At 48.1% G+C, this 16,736-nt stretch overlaps 1 protein-coding gene across 1 annotated transcript in view; it reads right to left on the bottom strand.

Annotated features, from left to right (window-relative positions):
- Window positions 1-16,736, bottom strand: part of n4bp3 (NEDD4 binding protein 3) — a 53,870-nt gene that overhangs the window by 5,124 nt on the left and 32,010 nt on the right. The window contains exons 2-3 of the mRNA XM_084199521.1: window positions 13,285-13,577; window positions 12,532-12,709 (exon numbers count right to left, since the gene is read on the bottom strand). Coding sequence (XP_084055647.1) covers window positions 12,532-12,709; window positions 13,285-13,544 — 438 coding nt within the window. The 5' untranslated portion in view covers window positions 13,545-13,577. The remainder of the gene's footprint in view (window positions 1-12,531; window positions 12,710-13,284; window positions 13,578-16,736) is intronic.

The following is a 16,736-nucleotide window of genomic DNA, read 5'->3' on the forward strand; positions in this document are numbered from 1 at the left end:
GAGAAATGAGAGAGACAGACAGGCAGAGAGGTATAGAAAGACAGGTGGAGGTCAGGGAGAAATTAGAGAGACAGACAGGCAGAGAGGTATAGAGAGACAGGTGGAGGTCAGGGAGAAATGAGAGAGACAGACAGGCAGAGAGGTATAGAGAGACAGGTGGAGGTCAGAGAGAAATTAGAGAGACAGACAGGCAGAGAGGTATAGAGAGACAGGTGGAGGTCAGGGAGAAATGAGAGAGACAGACAGGCAGAGAGGTATAGAGAGACAGGTGGAGGTCAGGGAGAAATGAGAGAGACAGACAGGCAGAGAGGTATAGAGAGGTGGAGGTCAGGGAGAAATGAGAGAGACAGACAGGCAGAGAGGTATAGAGAGACAGGTGGTCAGTGAGAAATGAGAGAGACAGACAGGCAGAGAGGTATAGAGAGACAGGTGGCAGGGAGAAATGAGAGAGACAGACAGGCAGAGAGGTATAGAGAGACAGGTGGAGGTCAGGGAGAAATGAGAGAGACAGACAGGCAGAGAGGTATAGAGAGACAGGTGGAGGTCAGGGAGAAATGAGAGAGACAGACAGGCAGAGAGGTATAGAAAGACAGGTGGAGGTCAGGGAGAAATGAGAGAGACAGACAGGCAGAGAGGTATAGAGAGGTGGAGGTCAGGGAGAAATGAGAGAGACAGACAGGCAGAGAGGTATAGAGAGACAGGTGGAGGTCAGGGAGAAATGAGAGCGACAGACAGGCAGAGAGGTATAGAGAGACAGGTGGAGGTCAGAGAGAAATGAGAGAGACAGACAGGCAGAGAGGTATAGAGAGGTGGAGGTCAGGGAGAAATGAGAGAGACAGACAGGCAGAGAGGTATAGAGAGACAGGTGGAGGTCAGGGAGAAATGAGAGAGACAGACAGGCAGAGAGGTATAGAGAGGTGGAGGTCAGGGAGAAATGAGAGAGACAGACAGGCAGAGAGGTATAGAGAGGTGGAGGTCAGGGAGAAATGAGAGAGACAGACAGGCAGAGAGGTATAGAGAGACAGGTGGAGGTCAGGGAGAAATGAGAGAGACAGACAGGCAGAGAGGTATAGAGAGGTGGAGGTCAGGGAGAAATGAGAGAGACAGACAGGCAGAGAGGTATAGAGAGACAGGTGGAGGTCAGAGAGAAATTAGAGAGACAGACAGGCAGAGAGGTATAGAGAGACAGGTGGAGGTCAGGGAGAAATGAGAGAGACAGACAGGCAGAGAGGTATAGAGAGGTGGAGGTCAGGGAGAAATGAGAGAGACAGACAGGCAGAGAGGTATAGAGAGACAGGTGGAGGTCAGGGAGAAATGAGAGCGACAGACAGGCAGAGAGGTATAGAGAGACAGGTGGAGGTCAGAGAGAAATGAGAGAGACAGACAGGCAGAGAGGTATAGAGAGACAGGTGGAGGTCAGGGAGAAATGAGAGAGACAGACAGGCAGAGAGGTATAGAGAGACAGGTGGAGGTCAGGGAGAAATGAGAGAGACAGACAGGCAGAGAGGTATAGAGAGACAGGTGGAGGTCAGAGAGAAATGAGAGAGACAGACAGGCAGAGAGGTATAGAGAGGTGGAGGTCAGGGAGAAATGAGAGAGACAGACAGGCAGAGAGGTATAGAGAGACAGGTGGAGGTCAGGGAGAAATGAGAGAGACAGACAGGCAGAGAGGTATAGAGAGACAGGTGGAGGTCAGGGAGAAATGAGAGAGACAGACAGGCAGAGAGGTATAGAGAGGTGGAGGTCAGGGAGAAATGAGAGAGACAGACAGGCAGAGAGGTATAGAGAGACAGGTGGAGGTCAGGGAGAAATGAGAGCGACAGACAGGCAGAGAGGTATAGAGAGACAGGTGGAGGTCAGAGAGAAATGAGAGAGACAGACAGGCAGAGAGGTATAGAGAGGTGGAGGTCAGGGAGAAATGAGAGAGACAGACAGGCAGAGAGGTATAGAGAGACAGGTGGCAGGGAGAAATGAGAGAGACAGACAGGCAGAGAGGTATAGAGAGACAGGTGGAGGTCAGGGAGAAATGAGAGAGACAGACAGGCAGAGAGGTATAGAGAGGTGGAGGTCAGGGAGAAATGAGAGAGATAGACAGGCAGAGAGGTATAGAGAGACAGGTGGAGGTCAGAGAGAAATGAGAGAGACAGACAGGCAGAGAGGTATAGAGAGGTGGAGGTCAGGGAGAAATGAGAGAGACAGACAGGCAGAGAGGTATAGAGAGACAGGTGGAGGTCAGAGAGAAATTAGAGAGACAGACAGGCAGAGAGGTATAGAGAGACAGGTGGAGGTCAGGGAGAAATGAGAGAGACAGACAGGCAGAGAGGTATAGAGAGGTGGAGGTCAGGGAGAAATGAGAGAGACAGACAGGCAGAGAGGTATAGAGAGACAGGTGGAGGTCAGGGAGAAATGAGAGTGACAGACAGGCAGAGAGGTATAGAGAGACAGGTGGAGGTCAGAGAGAAATGAGAGAGACAGACAGGCAGAGAGGTATAGAGAGGTGGAGGTCAGGGAGAAATGAGAGAGACAGACAGGCAGAGAGGTATAGAGAGACAGGTGGAGGTCAGGGAGAAATGAGAGAGACAGACAGGCAGAGAGGTATAGAGAGACAGGTGGAGGTCAGAGAGAAATGAGAGAGACAGACAGGCAGAGAGGTATAGAGAGGTGGAGGTCAGGGAGAAATGAGAGAGACAGACAGGCAGAGAGGTATAGAGAGACAGGTGGAGGTCAGGGAGAAATGAGAGAGACAGACAGGCAGAGAGGTATAGAGAGACAGGTGGAGGTCAGGGAGAAATGAGAGAGACAGACAGGCAGAGAGGTATAGAGAGACAGGTGGAGGTCAGGGAGAAATGAGAGAGACAGACAGGCAGAGAGGTATAGAGAGACAGGTGGAGGTCAGGGAGAAATGAGAGAGACAGACAGGCAGAGAGGTATAGAGAGACAGGTGGAGGTCAGGGAGAAATGAGAGAGACAGACAGGCAGAGAGGTATAGAGAGACAGGTGGAGGTCAGGGAGAAATGAGAGAGACAGACAGGCAGAGAGGTATAGAGAGACAGGTGGAGGTCAGGGAGAAATGAGAGAGACAGACAGGCAGAGAGGTATAGAGAGACAGGTGGAGGTCAGGGAGAAATGAGAGAGACAGACAGGCAGAGAGGTATAGAGAGACAGGTGGAGGTCAGGGAGAAATGAGAGAGACAGACAGGCAGAGAGGTATAGAGAGACAGGTGGAGGTCAGGGAGAAATGAGAGCACGGACAGGCAGAGAGGTATAGAGAGACAGGTGGAGGTCAGAGAGAAATGAGAGAGACAGACAGGCAGAGAGGTATAGAGAGGGTGGAGGTCAGGGAGAAATGAGAGAGACAGACAGGCAGAGAGGTATAGAGAGACAGGTGGAGGTCAGGGAGAAATGAGAGAGACAGACAGGCAGAGAGGTATAGAGAGACAGGTGGAGGTCAGAGAGAAATGAGAGAGACAGACAGGCAGAGAGGTATAGAGAGGTGGAGGTCAGGGAGAAATGAGAGAGACAGACAGGCAGAGAGGTATAGAGAGACAGGTGGAGGTCAGGGAGAAATGAGAGAGACAGACAGGCAGAGAGGTATAGAGAGACAGGTGGAGGTCAGGGAGAAATGAGAGAGACAGACAGGCAGAGAGGTATAGAGAGAGGTGGAGGTCAGGGAGAAATGAGAGAGACAGACAGGCAGAGAGGTATAGAGAGACAGGTGGAGGTCAGGGAGAAATGAAGAGCGACAGACAGGCAGAGAGGTATAGAGAGACAGGTGGAGGTCCAGAGAGAAATGAGAGAGACAGACAGGCAGAGAGGTATAGAGAGGTGGAGGTCAGGGAGAAATGAGAGAGACAGACAGGCAGAGAGGTATAGAGAGACAGGGTGGAGGTCAGGGAGAAATGAGAGAGACAGACAGGCAGAGAGGTATAGAGGAGGTGGAGGTCAGGGAGAAATGAGAGAGACAGACAGGCAGAGAGGTATAGAGAGACAGGTGGAGGTCAGGGAGAAATGAGAGAGACAGACAGGCAGAGAGGTATAGAGAGACAGGTGGAGGTCAGGGAGAAATGAGAGAGACAGACAGGCAGAGAGGTATAGAGAAGGTGGAGGTCAGGGAGAAATGAGAGAGACAGACAGGCAGAGAGGTATAGAGAGAGGTGGAGGTCAGGGAGAAATGAGAGAGACAGACAGGCAGAGAGGTATAGAGAGGTGGAGGTCAGGGAGAAATGGAGAGACAGACAGGCAGAGAGGTATAGAGAGACAGGTGGAGGTCAGAGAGAAATGAGAGAGACAGACAGGCAGAGAGGTATAGAGAGACAGGTGGAGGTCAGGGAGAAATGAGAGAGACAGACAGGCAGAGAGGTATAGAGAGGTGGAGGTCAGGGAGAAATGAGAGAGACAGACAGGCAGAGAGGTATAGAGAGACAGGTGGAGGTCAGGGAGAAATGAGAGCGACAGACAGGCAGAGAGGTATAGAGAGACAGGTGGAGGTCAGAGGAGAAATGAGAGAGACAGACAGGCAGAGAGGTATAGAGAGGTGGAGGTCAGGGAGAAATGAGAGAGACAGACAGGCAGAGAGGTATAGAGAGACAGGTGGAGGTCAGGGAGAAATGAGAGAGACAGACAGGCAGAGAGGTATAGAGAGACAGGTGGAGGTCAGAGAGAAATGAGAGAGACAGACAGGCAGAGAGGTATAGAGAGGTGGAGGTCAGGGAGAAATGAGAGAGACAGACAGGCAGAGAGGTATAGAGAGACAGGTGGAGGTCAGGGAGAAATGAGAGAGACAGACAGGCAGAGAGGTATAGAGAGACAGGTGGAGGTCAGGGAGAAATGAGAGAGACAGACAGGCAGAGAGGTATAGAGAGACAGGTGGAGGTCAGGGAGAAATGAGAGAGACAGACAGGCAGAGAGGTATAGAGAGACAGGTGGAGGTCAGGGAGAAATGAGAGAGACAGACAGGCAGAGAGGTATAGAGAGACAGGTGGAGGTCAGGGAGAAATGAGAGAGACAGACAGGCAGAGAGGTATAGAGAGACAGGTGGAGGTCAGGGAGAAATGAGAGAGACAGACAGGCAGAGAGGTATAGAAGACAGGTGGAGGTCAGGGAGAATGAGAGAGACAGACAGGCAGAGAGGTATAGAGAGACAGGTGGAGGTCAGGGAGAAATGAGAGAGACAGACAGGCAGAGAGGTATAGAGAGACAGGTGGAGGTCAGGGAGAAATGAGAGAGACAGACAGGCAGAGAGGTATAGAGAGGTGGAGGTCAGGGAGAAATGAGAGAGACAGACAGGCAGAGAGGTATAGAGAGACAGGTGGATCAGGGAGAAATGAGAGAGACAGACAGGCAGAGAGGTATAGAGAGACAGGTGGAGGTCAGGGAGAAATGAGAGAGACAGACAGGCAGAGAGGTATAGAGAGACAGGTGGAGGTCAGGGAGAAATGAGAGAGACAGACAGGCAGAGAGGTATAGAGAGACAGGTGGAGGTCAGGGAGAAATGAGAGAGACAGACAGGCAGAGAGGTATAGAGAGACAGGTGGAGGTCAGGGAGAAATGAGAGAGACAGACAGGCAGAGAGGTATAGAGAGACAGGTGGAGGTCAGGGAGAAATGAGAGAGACAGACAGGCAGAGAGGTATAGAGAGACAGGTGGAGGTCAGGGAGAAATGAGAGAGACAGACAGGCAGAGAGGTTATAGAGAGACAGGTGGAGGTCAGGGAGAAATGAGAGAGACAGACAGGCAGAGAGGTATAGAGAGACAGGTGGAGGTCAGGGAGAAATGAGAGAGACAGACAGGCAGAGAGGTATAGAGAGACAGGTGGAGGTCAGGGAGAAATGAGAGAGACAGACAGGCAGAGAGGTATAGAGAGACAGGTGGAGGTCAGGGAGAAATGAGAGAGACAGACAGGCAGAGAGGTATAGAGAGACAGGTGGAGGTCAGGGAGAAATGAGAGAGACAGACAGGCAGAGAGGTATAGAGAGACAGACAGGCAGAGAGGTATAGAGAGACAGGTGGAGGTCAGGGAGAAATGAGAGAGACAGACAGGCAGAGAGGTATAGAGAGACAGGAACAGGTCAGGGAGGAATGAGAGAGACAGACAGGCAGAGAGGTATAGAGAGACAGGTGGAGGTCAGGGAGAAATGAGAGAGACAGACAGGCAGAGAGGTATAGAGAGACAGGTGGAGGTCAGGGAGAAATGAGAGAGACAGACAGGCAGAGAGGTATAGGAGGAGAGACAGACAGGCAGAGAGGTATAGAGAGACAGGTGGAGGTCAGGGAGAAATGAGAGAGACAGACAGGCAGAGAGGTATAGAGAGACAGTGGAGGTCAGGGAGATATGAGAGAGACAGACAGGCAGAGAGGTATAGAGAGACAGGTGGAGGTCAGGGAGAAATGAGAGAGACAGACAGGCAGAGAGGTATAGAGAGACAGGTGGAGGTCAGGGAGAAATGAGAGAGACAGACAGGCAGAGAGGTATAGAGAGACAGGTGGAGGTCAGGGAGAAATGAGAGAGACAGACAGGCAGAGAGGTATAGAGAGACAGGTGGAGGTCAGGGAGAAATGAGAGAGACAGACAGGCAGAGAGGTATAGAGAGACAGGTGGAGGTCAGGGAGAAATGAGAGAGACAGACAGGCAGAGAGGTATAGAGAGGTGGAGGTCAGGGAGAAATGAGAGAGACAGACAGGCAGAGAGGTATAGAGAGACAGGTGGAGGTCAGGGAGAAATGAGAGAGACAGACAGGCAGAGAGGTATAGAGAGGTGGAGGTCAGGGAGAAATGAGAGAGACAGACAGGCAGAGAGGTATAGAGAGACAGGTGCAGGGAGAAATGAGAGAGACAGACAGGCAGAGAGGTATAGAGAGACAGGTGGAGGTCAGGGAGAAATGAGAGAGACAGACAGGCAGAGAGGTATAGAGAGGTGGAGGTCAGGGAGAAATGAGAGAGACAGACAGGCAGAGAGGTATAAGAGACAGGTGGAGGTCAGGGAGAAATGAGAGAGACAGACAGGCAGAGAGGTATAGAGAGCAGGTGGAGGTCAGGGGAGAAATGAGAGAGACAGACAGGCAGAGAGGTATAGAGAGACAGGTGGAGGTCAGGGAGAAATGAGAGAGACAGACAGGCAGAGAGGTATAGAGAGACAGGTGGAGGTCAGGGAGAAATGAGAGAGACAGACAGGCAGAGAGGTATAGAGAGGTGGAGGTCAGGAGAAATGAGAGAGACAGACAGGCAGAGAGGTATAGAGAGACAGGTGGAGGTCAGGGAGAAATGAGAGAGACAGACAGGCAGAGAGGTATAGAGAGACAGGTGGAGGTCAGAGAGAAATGAGAGAGACAGACAGGCAGAGAGGTATAGAGAAGGTGGAGGTCAGGGAGAAATGAGAGAGACAGACAGGCAGAGAGGTATAGAGAGACAGGTGGAGGTCAGGGAGAAATGAGAGAGACAGACAGGCAGAGAGGTATAGAGAGACAGGTGGAGGTCAGGGAGAAATGAGAGAGACAGACAGGCAGAGAGGTATAGAGAGACAGGTGGAGGTCAGGGAGAAATGAGAGAGACAGACAGGCAGAGAGGTATAGAGAGACAGGTGGAGGTCAGGGAGAAATGAGAGAGACAGACAGGCAGAGAGGTATAGAGAGACAGGTGGAGGTCAGGGAGAAATGAGAGAGACAGACAGGCAGAGAGGTATAGAGAGACAGGTGGAGGTCAGGGAGAAATGAGAGAGACAGACAGGCAGAGAGGTATAGAGAGACAGGTGGAGGTCAGGGAGAAATGAGAGAGACAGACAGGCAGAGAGGTATAGAGAGACAGGTGGAGTCAGGGAGAAATGAGAGAGACAGACAGGCAGAGAGGTATAGAGAGACAGGTGGAGGTCAGGGAGAAATGAGAGAGACAGACAGGCAGAGAGGTATAGAGAGACAGGTGGAGGTCAGGGAGAAATGAGAGAGACAGACAGGCAGAGAGGTATAGAGAGACAGGTGGAGGTCAGGGAGAAATGAGAGAGACAGACAGGCAGAGAGGTATAGAGAGACAGGTGGAGGTCAGGAGAAATGAGAGAGACAGACAGGCAGAGAGGTATAGAGACGTGGAGGTCAGGGAGAAATGAGAGAGACAGACAGGCAGAGAGGTATAGAGAGACAGGTGGAGGGTTCAGGGAGAAATGAGAGAGACAGACAGGCAGAGAGGTATAGAGAGACAGGTGGAGGTCAGGGAGAAATGAGAGAGACAGACAGGCAGAGAGGTATAGAGAGACAGGTGGAGGTCAGGGAGAAATGAGAGAGACAGACAGGCAGAGAGGTATAGAGAGACAGGTGGAGGTCAGGGAGAAATGAGAGAGACAGACAGGCAGAGAGGTATAGAGAGACAGGTGGAGGTCAGGGAGAAATGAGAGAGGACAGACAGGCAGAGAGGTATAGAGAGACAGGTGGAGGTCAGGGAGAAATGAGAGAGACAGACAGGCAGAGAGGTATAGAGAGACAGGTGGAGGTCAGGGAGAAATGAGAGAGACAGACAGGCAGAGAGGTATAGAGAGACAGGTGGAGGTCAGGGAGAAATGAGAGAGACAGACAGGCAGAGAGGTATAGAGAGACAGGTGGAGGTCAGGGAGAAATGAGAGAGACAGACAGGCAGGAGAGGTATAGAGAGACAGGTGGAGGTCAGGGAGAAATGAGAGAGACAGACAGGCAGAGAGGTATAGAGAGACAGGTGGAGGCAGGGAGAAATGAGAGAGACAGACAGGCAGAGAGGTATAGAGAGGACAGGTGGAGGTCAGGGAGAAATGAGAGAGACAGACAGGCAGAGAGGTATAGAGAGACAGACAGGCAGGAGAGTTATAGAGGACAGGTGGGGTCAGGGAGAAATAGAGAGACAGACAGGCAGAGAGTTATAGAGAGACAGGTGGAGGTCAGGGAGAAATGAGAGAGACAGACAGGCAGAGAGGTATAGAGAGACAGACAGGCAGAGAGGTATAGAGAGACAGGTGGAGGGTCAGGGAGAAATGAGAGAGACAGACAGGCAGAGAGGTCTAGAGAGAAGACAGGCAGAAGGTATAGAGAGACAGACAGGCAGAGAGGTATAGAGAGACAGGTGGAGGTCAGGGAGAAATGAGAGAGACAGACAGGCAGAGAGGTATATGAGAGACAGGTGGAGGTCAGGGAGAAATGAGAGAGAGACAGACAGGCAGAGAGGTATAGAGAGACAGGTGGAGGTCAGGGAGAAATGAGAGAGACAGACAGGCAGAGAGGTATAGAGAGACAGACAGGCAGAGAGGTATAGAGAGACAGGTGGAGGTCAGGGAGAAATGAGAGAGACAGACAGGCAGAGAGGTATAGAGAGACAGGTGGAGGGTCAGGGAGAAATGAGAAGACAGACAGGCAGAGAGGTATAGAGAGACAGTGGAGGTCAGGGAGAAATGAGAGAGACAGACAGCAGGGATGGAGGAGAAGGCAGAGAGGTATAGAGAGACAGGTGGAGGTCAGGGAGAAATGAGAGAGACAGACAGGCAGAGAGGTATAGAGAGACAGGGGAGGTCAGGGAGAAATGAGAGAGACAGACAGGCAGAGAGGTATAGAGAGACAGGTGGAGGTCAGGGAGAAATGAGAGAGACAGACAGGCAGAGAGGTATAGAGAGACAGGTGGAGGTCAGGGAGAAATGAGAGAGACAGACAGGCAGAGAGGTCAGAGAGGTATAGAGAGACAGGTGGAGGTCAGGGAGAAATGAGAGACACAGACAGCCAGAGAGGTATAGAGAGACAGGTGGAGGTCAGGGAGAAATGAGAGAGACAGACAGGCAGAGAGGTATAGAGAGACAGGTGGAGGTCAGGGAGAAATGAGAGAGACAGACAGGCAGAGAGGTATAGAGAGACAGGTGGAGGTCAGGGAGAAATGAGAGAGACAGACAGGCAGAGAGGTATAGAGAGACAGGTGGAGGTCAGGGAGAAATGAGAGAGACAGACAGGCAGAGTGGTATAGAGAGACAGGTGGAGGTCAGGGAGAAATGAGAGAGACAGACAGGCAGAGAGGTATAGAGAGGTGGAGGTCAGGGAGAAATGAGAGAGACAGACAGGCAGAGAGGTATAGAGAGACAGGTGGAGGTCAGGGAGAAATGAGAGAGACAGACAGGCAGAGAGGTATAGAGAGACAGGTGGAGGTCAGGGAGAAATGAGAGAGACAGACAGGCAGAGAGGTATAGAGAGACAGGTGGAGGTCAGGGAGAAATGAGAGAGACAGACAGGCAGAGAGGTATAGAGAGACAGGTGGAGGTCAGGGAGAAATGAGAGAGACAGACAGGCAGAGAGGTATAGAGAGACAGGTGGAGGTCAGGGAGAAATGAGAGAGACAGACAGGCAGAGTGGTATAGAGAGACAGGTGGAGGTCAGGGAGAAATGAGAGAGACAGACAGGCAGAGAGGTATAGAGAGACAGACAGGCAGAGAGGTATAGAGAGACAGACAGGCAGAGAGGTATAGAGAGACAGACAGGCAGAGAGGTATAGAGAGACAGACAGGCAGAGAGGTATAGAGAGACAGACAGGCAGAGAGGTATAGAGAGACAGACAGGCAGAGAGGTATAGAGAGACAGACAGGCAGAGAGGTATAGAGAGACAGACAGGCAGAGAGGTATAGAGAGACAGACAGGCAGAGAGGTATAGAGAGACAGACAGGCAGAGAGGTATAGAGAGACAGACAGGCAGAGAGGTATAGAGAGACAGACAGGCAGAGAGGTATAGAGAGACAGACAGGCAGAGAGGTATAGAGAGACAGACAGGCAGAGAGGTATAGAGAGACAGACAGGCAGAGAGGTGGTGTATTCAGGCCAAGCTCTATAAATCACTATTACTCACAAGGTTTCTATTAAATCAATCGTTTTTTCAGCTCTCTGCTCTCTCCATGTTGTTTCTCAGGCCTGATGTTCTACATCCAGCCTGGATGAGATACATTCACCCTACAGCACTACTCAATCTTTACAAGGAGAGCTGGAGGGACTGTGTGTGTGATTTACACCAGATACAGACTGCAGGGAGAGGCGTTGTCATCTTATTGATACATGGTCCTTATAAATGACTAATGCAGGCCAATTTATAATAACTGGTAGCATTTCATTATGTCTCCTACACACAACACACACAGCCACCACTGGGACGTCGTTCATCTAGTGCTGCCAGTGACGCAGTGATACAGCCCATTCTTCAAACTATAGTTAGTTGTAGGGAGTAGGAAGCCAGGGTGATCTGCCAGAGAGACATGTTGGTTTTAGAGTATTAAAGGACGTTCTCTGTCTGAGAGACATGTTGGTTTTAGAGTATTAAAGGACGTTCTCTGTCTGAGAGACATGTTGGTTTTAGAGTATTAAAGGACGTTCTCTGTTTGAGAGACATGTTGGTTTTAGAGTATTAAAGGACGTTCTCTGTCTGAGAGACATGTTGGTTTTAGAGTATTAAAGGACGTTCTCTGTCTGAGAGACATGTTGGTTTTAGAGTATTAAAGGACATTCTCTGTCTGAGAGACATGTTGGTTTTAGAGTATTAAAGGACGTTCTCTGTCTGAGAGACATGTTGGTTTTAGAGTATTAAAGGACGTTCTCTGTCTGAGAGACATGTTGGTTTCAGAGTATTAAAGGACGTTCTCTGTCTGAGAGACATGTTGGTTTTAGAGTATTAAAGGACGTTCTCTGTCTGAGAGACATGTTGGTTTTAGAGTATTAAAGGACGTTCTCTGTCTGAGAGACATGTTGGTTTTAGAGTATTAAAGGACGTTCTCTGTCTGAGAGACATGTTGGTTTTAGAGTATTAAAGGACGTTCTCTGTCTGAGAGACATGTTGGTTTTAGAGTATTAAAGGACGTTCTCTGTCTGAGAGACATGTTGGCTTTAGAGTATTAAAGGACGTTCTTTCTCTGAGAGACATGTTGGCTTTAGAGTATTAAAGGACGTTCTTTGTCTGAGAGACATGTTGGCTTTAGAGTTTTAAAGGACGTTCTCTGAGAGACATGTTGGCTTTAGAGTATTAAATGACGTTCTTTGTCTGAGAGACATGTTGGCTTTAGAGTATTAAAGGACGTTCTCGGTCTGGACGTCCTTTGAAGGAGCTTTTTAAAACAGAGTACAATGTCAAAGTGTGTTATTGTTGCTAAAATAATAATCAGTTTGGATAGAAGAGATAATAACTGCAGTTGTACGTGTTCATCCCTATATGTTGTCCCAGGATACCATCCCTATATGTTGTCCCAGGGATATCATCCCTATATGTTGTCCCAGGGATACCATCCCTATATGTTGTCCCAGGGATGTCATCCCTATATGTTGTCCCAGGGATATCATCCCTATATGTTGTCCCAGGGATATCATCCCTATATGTTGTCCCAGGGATACCATCCCTATATGTTGTCCCAGGGATATCATCCCTATATGTTGTCCCAGGGATATCATCCCTATATGTTGTCCCAGGGATATCATCCCTATATGTTGTCCCAGGGATATCATCCCTATATGTTGTCCCATGGATACCATCCCTATATGTTTTCCCATGACCAGGCGTTCTTCTCACCTTCTCATATTTCCCTCCAATGGGCAGTGAGTTCTTTGACACGTCCACCTCAGTTCCGTCTTTGTGGTAGAGCTTGATATGTTCCTCCTCATGTCCATGCTCTCTCTTAATGGACTGCATGCTGGAGAAGATGTCCTTCCTACTGCTTCCTGGGCCGCTACCCACTTTGGCCTCTTTCCTGGTGGGGATCATTATAAAGGTTTTCATTCAGGCTTCAAGTCAATTGATAACCTGTTCCCCTGAATGATAACAGCTTGTTATGAAAATGATTTCTATTTCTATTTGAGTTTGCAAGACAGGCATTTCACTATACTTAAAACCTATGAAAATGATTTCTATTTCATCTAGCTTCAACGTTACATTGTAATAGCCTACTTCACAAATATGTCAGTCACACCTCCTACCAGTTCATTCTGTGTGGCACCCACCTGGCAGTAGTACTAACAACACTGCTATGGACTCACACGTGATGTTATTACCCAAGAGCATCATTAATGCCTTCTATTTGAAACAGACAACTTTTTACCGCTTTGTCTGCACTTTATGGAATACACAGAGAATACATAGACTCTCTAATGTAGTACCCATCTGGGTGATGAAACACAGCAGCCATGTTGTGCCTATCAGGAGCTCACTAACCTGGTGATGTTGATGAAACATGGCAGCCATTTTGTGCCTATCAGAGAGCTCACTAACCTGGTGATGTTGATGAAACACGGAAGCCATTTTGTGCCTATCCGAGAGCTCACTAACCTGGTGATGTTGAGGTAGTTGAGCAGCTCTCTCTGGTTGAAGCCTTTCTTTAATAACCTGTTGGTCTGCCTGGGTCCCACCTGGGGCACGGCCCGGCTGCCTTTAGCTGGGGATGCGTCCGGGCGCTCCACTAGGCTGCCTAAACTACCCATACTGCACCGGGCCAGTAGGGCTGTGGGCCGGGTAGGGGTCGAGTAGGGGTCACGGAATGTCTTGCTGGGGTCGCGGGTCAGAGGAAGGGCCTGGACTGACGTTGCCATTGGTTACAGGACAGGGTGGCCACGCGGGGAACTCTTGAGGTAGAGGAAGAGAGGAAAGAAGAGAGGAAGAAAGAGGTTGAGAAACAGAGAATGGATATAAACAAACTGTCATCTGATTCAGAACCCTGTAAAATATCATCTTTGGCATCATGAACCATAATCACCATGACAACCTCCTATTCACCTTCTAACTGTACTCTGTAACATCTTATCTCTTTGGCAATAAACCATCAGATCCAAGACTAAGTCCACACTTTATCTGGTTGCTTACAGTATGTATTCAACTGACTGTCTCTTGTCTGTCTTCCTCTGTTCATCTGATCACTTAACTCCTTATCTCTAGTGGTTAATAAACAATAATAACTATTATCATGATGCTTTATTAGGTTGTCCCGTTCCCTCTGTCTTCCTCAGTATTTCTCCCTTGTCTTTACCCTAGTTATTAGTCTGTTGTTGATGTGAATTCCAGCCATACTCCTCCTGTCTGGCTTTAGCTCTCCTCTCTCAGAGCATGACTTGACATGTGCCTCTTCTCTGTCATCAGCTGTGTGTGTGTGTGTGTGTGTGTCTCGAGGCAGTTTTGTGCAGTCAATGACCCACCTAAAAACCTTTAGAATTTTCACAACACTCCAAATGGAAAAATTAAACACGTTTTTACTTGAGCCACCTAAACTGTGATCTAGTAGTAATAAGTAATTGAGTTCCAAGCTGTTTGTGAGACAATGGCATAGTACACGCTCAAATACTAGCTCATCATAGAGCAACGCTAAAAATAACCAAAACACTTTCCTCCAGTTATTAAGCCTTCAAATCCCACATAATGCATGTGCCTCCTGCCAGAGATACCTCATGCATTATGAAATGATAAAAATGAGATGTAAGCTAAAAGAGAAGATTACAGATGTAGATCGTGTGTGTAGAGTGTGTGTGTGTGTGTGTGTGTGTGTGTGTGTGTGTGTGTGTGTGTGTGTGAGCCTCTTGGGGAAGAGGAGCAGGGAACATATGCACCATCAGAAGCTTGTTATGTAACTGTATGTTTGTGTGTGTGTTCGCCCTCTGTGATGCTACTGACTACAGCAAATCCTAATTGTCTGATAAAGGGGCAGAGTGCTTTGAATCAGGCAGCAGGGACGGACGAGGATGTTCCTTTATTATCAGGGCAGTCCTGCTTTAGTTCCTATAGTGGCGGGTAGGAGCGTTGGGCCAGTAACCAAAAGGTTGCTGGATCGAATCACCGAGCTGTCGTTCTGCCCCTGAGCAAGGCAGTTAACCCACTGCTCCCTGGGCGCCGAAGAAGTGTATGTCAATTAAGGCAGCCCCCTGCACCTCTCTGATTCAGAGGGGTTGGGTTAAATGCGGAAGACACATTTCAGTTGAATGCATTCAGTTGTACAACTGACGAGGTATCCCCCTTTCCCTTTCTCTTACTGTATCCACTTGATTCATTATTTACCTTCCGCTTTCTTTCAAATAACATTATCAATTCAGTCAGTGGATCCTATTGACCACGCCTTCTAATCTACAGCCAGTACAGCTTAACCTACATTTACTATAGCATGCTGTGGTTATTCAGTAGTCATAATAATAATATACAGTTGCGAAGAAAAATCCATATCTCAGACTGCCCATCTTAATCTTTTATTTTTATTGGCCAGTCTGAGAAATTACTTTTTCTTTGCAACTCTGCCTAGAAGGTCAGCATCCCGGAGTCGCCTCTTCACTGTTGACGTTGAGACTGGTGTTTTGCGGGTACTATTTAATGAAGCTGCCAGTTGAGGACCTGTGAGGCGTCTGTTTCTCAAACTAGACACTCTAATGTATTTGTCCTCTTGCTCAGTTGTGCACCGGGGCCTCCCACTCCTCTTTCTATTCTGGTTAGAGCCAGTTTGAGCTGTTCTATGAAGGGAGTAGTACACAGCGTTGTACGAGATCTTCAGTTTCATGGCAATTTCTCGCATGGAATAGCCTTCATTTCTCAGAACATGAATAGACTGACGAGTTTCAGAAGAAAGTTCTTTGTTTCTGGCCATTTTGAGCCTGTAATCGAATCCACAATTACTGAGGCTCCAGATACTCAACTAGTCTCAAGAAGGACAGTTTTATTGCTTCTTTAATCAGCACAACAGTTTTCAGCTGTGCTAACATAATTGCAAAAGGGTTTTCTAATGATCAATTAGCCTTTTAAAATGATAAACTTGGATTAGCAAACACAACGTGCCATTGGAACACAGGACTGACGGTTGCTGATAATGGGCCTCTGTACACCTATGTAGATATTCCATAAAAAATCAGCAGTTTCCAGCTACAATAGCCATTTACAACATTAACAATGTCTACACTGTTAATTTTATGTTATTTTAATGGACAAAAAAAATGCTTTTCTTTCAAAAACAAGGGCCTTTCTAAGTGACCCCAAACTTTTGAACAGTAGTGTATATGTTGAAGAGGGTGGGGCTTAAACTGCATCCTTGTGTTTTTTGCCAATTTTAACCGCACACTTGTTGTTTGTGTACATGTCATATGTTTTTCCCCCAACCCCACTTTCCATCAATTTGTATAGCAGACCCTCATGCCAAATTGAGTCAAAAGTTTTTTTGAAACCAACAAAGCCTGAGAAGACTTTGCCTTTGTTTTGGTTGGATTGTTTGTCAATTAGGGTGTGCAGGGTGAATACGTGGTCTGTCGTAAGGTAATTTGGTAAAAAGCCAATTTCAATTTGTGGTCTGTATATTTTATCATTTCATTGAGGATACCATTAACACCACAGGCCTTTTTGGGTTGGAGGGTTTGTATTTTGTCCTGTAGTTCATTCAATGTAATTGGAGAATCCAGTGGGTTCTGGTAGTCTTTAATAGCTGATTCTAAGATCTGCATTTGATCATGTATATGTTTTAGCTGTTTGTTCTTTGTAATAGGGCCAAAATGATTGGAGAAGTAGTTTACCCATACATCTCCGTTTTGGATAGATAGCTCCTCGTGTTGTTGTTTGTTTTCCAATTTTCCCAGAAGTGGTTAGAGTCTATGGATTCTTCAATTACATTGATCTGATTTCTGACATGCTGTTTCTTCTTTTTCCGTAGTGTATTTCTGTATTGTTTTAGTGATTCACCATAGTGAAGGTGTAGACTCAGGTTTTCTGGGTCTCTATGTTTTTGGTTGGATAGGTTTCTCAATTTGTTTCTTAAGTTTTTG

The sequence above is a fragment of the Coregonus lavaretus genome, assembly GCF_964263955.1.
Source record: "Coregonus lavaretus genome assembly, contig: HAP1_SCAFFOLD_324, whole genome shotgun sequence".
Taxonomy (NCBI): Eukaryota; Metazoa; Chordata; class Actinopteri; order Salmoniformes; family Salmonidae; genus Coregonus; species Coregonus lavaretus.